Below are 7461 nucleotides of genomic sequence, written 5' to 3'. Positions count from 1 at the left end.
CTAGGCAGAGGAGCAAGGGTGGGAGAGCTCGGGTGGGAGAGCTCAGGTGAGCGGGCGAGGGCCCAGGACAGGAGGTGTGTGGCCATGAGCCACAGCCTGCATGCTCAGCAGCACTGGGGAGGTGACTCAGACAGCAAGGGGCCCTGCGGCCATCCACCCCGGGCAGACCAGGGCCTTCCTTTCTAGTCCTCACGGAAGTCTTCCCTCTCTTGTGCTGTCACTCGTGACACATCGCACACCGGCAGAGGCTCCCTGTGGACGCCCAGAGAGCTGTCCCCAAAGTAGGGCTTGCTGTGTTTGGAGGCTACACTGTGGATCCCCGAGACGCCTGCCACGTGGCTCACCCCAGCACTAGGCCAGGATCCTGCCCCAGCTGAGTGGGACACAGGGGCCACCTCTTGAGGCTCACAGAGGCCTCCTGGCACCAAGGCTGCCCGTCTGGCAGGCAGGACCCGCCCCTCTCCTGTTTCAGGGAGCTTGTGTGCAGCCCTTCCTGTCCCCCTGCTCACCAAGAGCCCACAGACTGGGGACAGACCTGAGCCTTCCCTCAGTGGCTCTTGCATGTCCAGTAATGTCCATTCGTGTCATATGGACACCAGCTTCCAGGAAGGACAGGGAGTGCTCAGTCACACCAGGAAGCAGCATGGGGAAGGCTCCTGCCTGGGAGGACCCCTCCCCCGAAGCCTCCCCCACCGCCCATCCTCCCATTCTCCCCAACTCACCACTGGATGTAGGAGTGATTGTCCTCAAGGAGGTCATAGTTGTCCCTCCAGTTCTGAAGAATGTCCTCAATGAAACAGCCTGGGAGCCCCATGGGGACAAGTCAGCTGTGGCAGCTGCCCTGCCCGCGCTCAGGAGGACAGGGTGTGTGGGGGGGACAAAGGGAGGCAGTGCTGCCAGCAGCTTCCCTAAGCTACTCCTCGTCCCTGTCTCCTGAGGCTTTTCAGGGTGCCAGGCTCAGCGGGGCTGCCCATCCCTCCTCCGACGCACAGCCCTTGCCCTGCTGCCATCTGTGAACTGGACCCTTGCTGCTGGCTGGCGGCAAACCCAAGTGAGAGCCCGGAAGGTCCCTCTGGGGGAACCAGTGGTCCTTGAGCAGGAACTGTCTGTATAGGAGGGGGCCTCAGTGCCTCCCGCAAAAGGTGGCCTGTCAGCCACAGAAATCTGTCCTCAGACAAAGCCCCCAGCTGAAGCCAGCCCCGTGCTGTGGCAGGCACAGTCTCCCGAGATGGGGGCCTGACAGTATTTTGTGCAGCCACCCAGTCGCTCTGTTTCACGTTGCAGCCATGACAAATGCACAAACAGGTGTGGGATGTGCCCATGAAACTTTACTGACACTGACATTTTAATTTCCTATAATATTAAAGTCATACAATACTGTTCTATTTTTTTTGAGAGGGAGTCTCGCTCTGTCGCCCAGGCTGGAGCACAGTGGTGTGATCTCGGCTCACTGCAACCTCCACCTCCCAGGTTCAAGTGATTCTCCTGCTTCAGCCTCCTGAGTAGCTGGGACTACAGGCGCGCGCCACCACACCCGGCTCATTTTTTTTGTATTTTTAGTAGAGACGGGGTTTCGCCATATTGGCCAGGCGGGTCTCGAACTCCTGACTGTGTGATCCACCCGCCTCGGCCTCCCCAAGTGCTGGGACTACAAGCATGAGCCACCAGGCCCGGCCTCTACTTTAATTTTTTTCCAACTGTTTAAAAATATAAAAACCATCCTTAGCTCCTTGGTTTATGTGTGGCTTTCATGAGGTCGTGGAGGCGCTCAGCGGTTTTGACAGAGACCGTGTGGCCTGAAAAGCCGCCGATATTCAGGCTCTGGCTCTCTGCAGACTTAGCCCACCCTGACCCAAACACCTCTGCAGAGATCCCAGGCTGGCGGACCTGGAGTCCCTCTGGCCGCCTCCAGGGGGCACTGTGGCGCTATTTGAAAGCCGTGGTCCCGGTAATCCCCGGGGGACATCCCAAACCAGGCCCCAGTGGACCACCCCCGCCAGGCAAGGATGGAAGTGCCGGCTGCCAGCGGTTGTGGGGCACCTACCGTTGGGCAGGAAGCGGATCTCATTTCTGTAGAAACTCAGGTTTGGCGTGTCCCCATTGCAGTCTCGTTCCACCAGATCCTGAAGAGCCAGAGAAAGGGGACAGCAGGGACCCATCAGACACAAGCTGCCCTGGGGCCCTCCGTGCCTTTCGGGGAGGAGCACCTGCAAACCTCCAGGCTGGCCCAAGACCCCAGGAGTCCGCATGGCTCCTCACTCTGCAGGTGGGGGCCATTCAGAGGACCGCAGCTGTCTCCAAGTGGCAGGGACCCCCCGTTCCCCATCTCGCCAGCCAGGCCAGGCCTGGCAGGTCTGGCAGGTCCCCTCCTCAGCACCCTGAAGGCAGCACAGGAGTTTCTGTGATTCAGGGGTGTGGAGGTAACTGCTGAGGACAGCCACCACCCGCAGGAGACAGGATTGGCATGGGGTGGGGTGCCGTGTGGGTGACATCATGGCTGGCACTATGGCCACATTTGCAAGGCTACAGTGTGCTCAGAAAGGTAGGGGGACGCCTGTGGTCTCCCACGAGAGGGGATGGGCAGGGCTCTGAATCTACACCAGGCTGTGCCCCAGGCAGGGTCCTGCCCAGAACTGTGGCCCTGGTGCAGCAAGCCAGGCCGGCCTTCCAGAAGAAGCCGGGACATTCTGAGAAGAGCAGCTGGTGGGAGGGCTCTGTGTCCTGGGGCAGGGGCAAGCACGTACCGGGTAGTTGTGCCGGTACCTACACATGTCCCTCGTGGCTCGCCAGTTTCGGGACCCTGTCATCCTGGACTGGGAAGAGAAGAGATGGGATTAGGACCCCCATGGGAGACCCCCAAGTGAGCCCCCACCATGGTGAGGGCTGCAGGGCCTGGGCCTGTCTTTAAAGGATGGGGGTTTCACGGCTCCTCCCTTTCGTTCTCCCGCCCTGGTTCTTTTTCAGGGGTTCCCAGTGGGGCAGATTTGGGGCTCAGTAAAGTACCCGAACACCCTGCACAGAACCAGAGAGGGCTACAGTAGCCAAGCAGGGGTCTGCTCCTTCTATAGGCCCCCTTGGGACTCCTGGTTTCCACCTTAGGATGGCCCCTGGCTGACGTGCACCTCCCCAGGGGTGTGGCCCTGACCCTCTCCTCCTCCTAGGCCTGCTGGCCACCCCCCACTCTGGGTTTAGCCTCTGTTCTGTGCCCCTGAAGACCTCCCCTGCTTTGTGCTCTAAAGTCACCAGGCCGTGTTCTTGGGGGCAGTGGCCTCACCACCTATAGCCCCAGGAGGGGACCCAGGTGCTTCTGGCAGCGTCTGATGAATGAATGCCCCTTCCCTGCCCAACCCCACACCTCACTGGCCATGGTGAGGTCAGGCCCTGAGTCTCCAGCCTCCAGCCCTGTCTGGAGATGGCTTCTCAGCAAGACGTCAGGTCCTCTTGATGCCCCAAGCCCTTCAGCCCCCATCTCTGCAGGCCAAGCATCATGAGGCTAAGCAAAGGGCTGGAAGTACCTAGTGATGAGGATGCTGGGACACAGCCCTGACCTTGTGATGAGGGTAGGGGGGCTGGGGCTGAGCCCCACTCGGTGGGTAGGGCAGGAATGGGTGTGCTTGTCCAGGGCAACAGCTGGGACCCAGGATCCCCGGGGAGTGCCAGAAGGGGGTCTGGGAGGCCCAGTCAGCCACTGTATCCCCTGGCTCCCCGCTGAGCTCCGGCTGGGGCCTGGCATTGCCTCTTTGCCTGATTTCCTTCTTTTTCTTTTCCCTGGAGATGGGAGCTTCATGCAATCTCCACTCACTGCAACCTCCACCTGTCAGGTTTCGGTGATTCTCCTGCTTAAACCTCTCGAGTAGCCGGGATTACAGGTGCCCATCACCACGCCTGGTTAATTTTGTGTTATTAGTAGAGACAGAGTTTCACCATGTTGGCCAGGCTAATCTTGGACTCCTAACTTCTGGTGATCTGACCACCTAGGCCTCCGAAAGTGCTGGGATTACAGGCCTGAGCCACCACCACCAGCCTCTCAGCCTGACTTCTCAACAGGGCCTGCTCCTGTGGTTCTCTCCCCCGGCCCAGCCATCAGTTTCTACTTCTTCCTGGGGCCAGCGGGAGCCTCCCTGGGTCAGTTCTGGAGGCTAGGTCCTGACTGCACGTGGCCACAGTCAGCCCACAGGTGCACACATGACACTGCCCAGGAGAAAGTGAAACAGCCCCACCAGGGTCCAGCGCAGGCAGCTCAGGAGGCCTGAGGGGTCCGAAGGAGAAGGGGAGGGGCTTGGCGACAGAAGCCACAGCAGGAGGCAGAAGGGAAGAGGTCAAAGGTCACAGGCGCCTGGCAGGATGGTCAGGGCCTCTGAGCACCGCTTCAGGAGAGTGGCCTGAGGCACTCCAGTGAGGGGAGCCCGTCAGAGCTCACCCAGGGGTCACGCCGTCCTGGGGGACAGTGCCAGACCCCACCCCCCTGCCCAGCCTGCCTGGCAGCTGCCCTCCCGGCGACAGGGCCCAGCCCCTCCGTGCTCTCTCACTGCCCACTCCACCATGGCCAGGCGCAAATGCAAACAGTGCTGGGTGCCAAGGGGAGAAACCATGCGGAGCCTATGGCTCGGAGTTCCAGATACTTCCCGGGCCCCACAACCCGGGCAGCTCAGCTGGAAGGGCGCTCCCAAATAAATCCCAGCTCCCCGACCGGGACCGGGCTGTGACAATGCGGCGTTCCCAGCGCGGCTCAGGGAGCCACTGGCAACAAAAGTAACCCTGGCGTTGACAGGCGTCCGGCGGTAACAAAAGTAACAGGCGGAGGCCCCACCAGCCAGCCCCGGGCTCCCGCAGGTGCAGAAGCGAAGCCTCCCAGGCCAGACCCGGCCCCGGCCCGGGCTCCTGCTTAAACCTCCTGAGTAGCTGGGATTACAGGTGCCCATCACCACGCCCGGCTACGTTTTTTTGTATTTTTAGTAGAGACGGGGTTTTGTCACGTTGGTCAGGCTGGTCTCAAACTCCTGACCTCAGGTGATCCACCCGCCTCAGCCTCCCACAGTGTGGGGATTACAAATGTGAGCCACGGCACCTGGCCTGAACTTAGACTTTTAGGGTAAAGTGACGAGAGACACATTCATGTCTTCATCTCTCCTCTGAGCTGCTCCGAGCTCTTGCCAGGGCCCGAGGCTGCTGCCCTCCCCCGAGAGGAAGTCGCTGGCCATGGGAAAGCGCCAGGAGGGGCCCCTTGGCTTTCTAAGTCCCTGCATCCTTCAGGGGCAGCTTCCAGACTTGGGAGACCCCACTCCAGCCTAAACCAGTGGTGAGAAAGGCAGATCCCGCCATTCCAGGTCTCTCAGGGGCTCCGCCCCAGACTCCCGCATGGGGACAAACAGCCTCGGAAATTAGGTTTCTCTAGATGCCTGGTGGGGCGAGGACCACTGGGGAGGGAAGGTCATCATACTGACGGTCATCATACTGGACCTCTGCCTTTCAAGGGGCCCCTGAGGGGGCACTCAATGCCTGCTGTCAGATGTGACCCTGTCTCTGAAGAGGCGTGGCTTGCCCAGGCCTCCCCATCTCCCCCTCCAGCCACAGCCAAGGCCTGGCTCACCTCGACCTCCCTGAGCGTGAGGGGCTTGGCATGCCAGTTCACTCCCGGTTCTCGCAGAGGAAACAGCCTGCAGGAGAAGAGATGCCCAGGCAAGGGGTTAGGAGAGCTGCTTCCAGCCCTCAGGCATGTACTTGCTGTGTAGCCTGGGGCAGCTCCCATCCTCTCTGGGCTCCCCCAGGCTCAACTCTAGGAGGGAGTGGCTAGGCAGAGGAGCAAGGGTGGGAGAGCTCGGGTGGGAGAGCTCAGGTGAGCGGGCGAGGGCCCAGGACAGGAGGTGTGTGGCCATGAGCCACAGCCTGCATGCTCAGCAGCACTGGGGAGGTGACTCAGACAGCAAGGGGCCCTGCGGCCATCCACCCCGGGCAGACCAGGGCCTTCCTTTCTAGTCCTCACGGAAGTCTTCCCTCTCTTGTGCTGTCACTCGTGACACATCGCACACCGGCAGAGGCTCCCTGTGGACGCCCAGAGAGCTGTCCCCAGAGTAGGGCTTGCTGTGTTTGGAGGTTACAGTGTGGATCCCCGAGACGCCTGCCACGTGGCTCACCCCAGCACTATGCCAGGATCCTGCCCCAGCTGAGTGGGACACGGGGGCCACCTCTTGAGGCTCACAGAGGCCTCCTGGCACCAAGGCTGCCCCTCTGGCAGGCAGGACCCGCCCCTCTCCTGTTTCAGGGAGCTTGTGTGCAGCCCTTCCTGTCCCCCTGGTCACCAAGAGCCCACAGACTGGGGACAGACCTGAGCCTTCCCTCAGTGGCTCTTGCATGTCCAGTAATGTCCATTCGTGTCATATGGACACCAGCTTCCAGGAAGGACAGGGAGTGCTCAGTCACACCAGGAAGCAGCATGGGGAAGGCTCCTGCCTGGGAGGACCCCTCCCCCGAAGCCTCCCCCACCGCCCATCCTCCCATTCTCCCCAACTCACCACTGGATGTAGGAGTGATTGTCCTCAAGGAGGTCATAGTTGTCCCTCCAGTTCTGAAGAATGTCCTCAATGAAACAGCCTGGGAGCCCCATGGGGACAAGTCAGCTGTGGTAGCTGCCCTCCCGCGCTCAGGAGGACAGGGTGTGTGGGGGGGACAAAGGGAGGCAGTGCTGCCAGCAGCTTCCCTAAGCTACTCCTCGTCCCTGTCTCCTGAGGCTTTTCAGGGTGCCAGGCTCAGCGGGGCTGCCCATCCCTCCTCCGACGCACAGCCCTTGCCCTGCTGCCATCTGTGAACTGGACCCTTGCTGCTGGCTGGCGGCAAACCCAAGTGAGAGCCCGGAAGGTCCCTCTGGGGGAACCAGTGGTCCTTGAGCAGGAACTGTCTGTATAGGAGGGGGCCTCAGTGCCTCCCGCAAAAGGTGGCCTGTCAGCCACAGAAATCTGTCCTCAGACAAAGCCCCCAGCTGAAGCCAGCCCCGTGCTGTGGCAGGCACAGTCTCCCGAGATGGGGGCCTGACAGTATTTTGTGCAGCCACCCAGTCGCTCTGTTTCACGTTGCAGCCATGACAAATGCACAAACAGGTGTGGGATGTGCCCATGAAACTTTACTGACACTGACATTTTAATTTCCTATAATATTAAAGTCATACAATACTGTTCTATTTTTTTTGAGAGGGAGTCTCACTCTGTCGCCCAGGCTGGAGCACAGTGGTGTGATCTCGGCTCACTGCAACCTCCACCTCCCAGGTTCAAGTGATTCTCCTGCTTCAGCCTCCTGAGTAGCTGGGACTACAGGCGTGCGCCACCACACCCGGCTCATTTTTTTTGTATTTTTAGTAGAGACGGGGTTTCGCCATATTGGCCAGGCGGGTCTCGAACTCCTGACTGTGTGATCCACCCGCCTCGGCCTCCCCAAGTGCTGGGACTACAAGCATGAGCCACCAGGCCC

General features: G+C 60.5%; 1 protein-coding gene and 1 long non-coding RNA gene across 2 annotated transcripts in view; both read right to left on the bottom strand.

Moving 5' to 3' along the window:
• The window catches only part of OGFR (opioid growth factor receptor), a 22773-nt gene that overhangs the window by 1242 nt on the left and 14070 nt on the right, over positions 1 to 7461 (bottom strand). Inside the window, exons 5-10 of the mRNA XM_011992429.1 lie at positions 4221 to 4287; positions 2745 to 2813; positions 1888 to 2123; positions 991 to 1106; positions 723 to 801; positions 240 to 351 (exon numbers count right to left, since the gene is read on the bottom strand). Coding sequence (XP_011847819.1) covers positions 240 to 351; positions 723 to 801; positions 991 to 1106; positions 1888 to 2123; positions 2745 to 2813; positions 4221 to 4287 — 679 coding nt within the window. The remainder of the gene's footprint in view (positions 1 to 239; positions 352 to 722; positions 802 to 990; positions 1107 to 1887; positions 2124 to 2744; positions 2814 to 4220; positions 4288 to 7461) is intronic.
• On the bottom strand, positions 722 to 3064 carry LOC105548365. The gene is made up of 3 exons (XR_001007382.1): positions 2745 to 3064; positions 2045 to 2123; positions 722 to 801 (listed from the first exon to the last, which is right to left on the bottom strand). It is a non-coding gene; the product is annotated as an uncharacterized LOC105548365 (long non-coding RNA).

Source organism: Mandrillus leucophaeus, unplaced genomic scaffold (genome assembly GCF_000951045.1).
Source record: "Mandrillus leucophaeus isolate KB7577 unplaced genomic scaffold, Mleu.le_1.0 Scaffold41, whole genome shotgun sequence".
Taxonomy (NCBI): Eukaryota; Metazoa; Chordata; class Mammalia; order Primates; family Cercopithecidae; genus Mandrillus; species Mandrillus leucophaeus.
The sequence above is the reverse complement of the archived record's forward strand: the minus strand, read 5'-3'. Positions and strand labels throughout refer to the sequence as shown.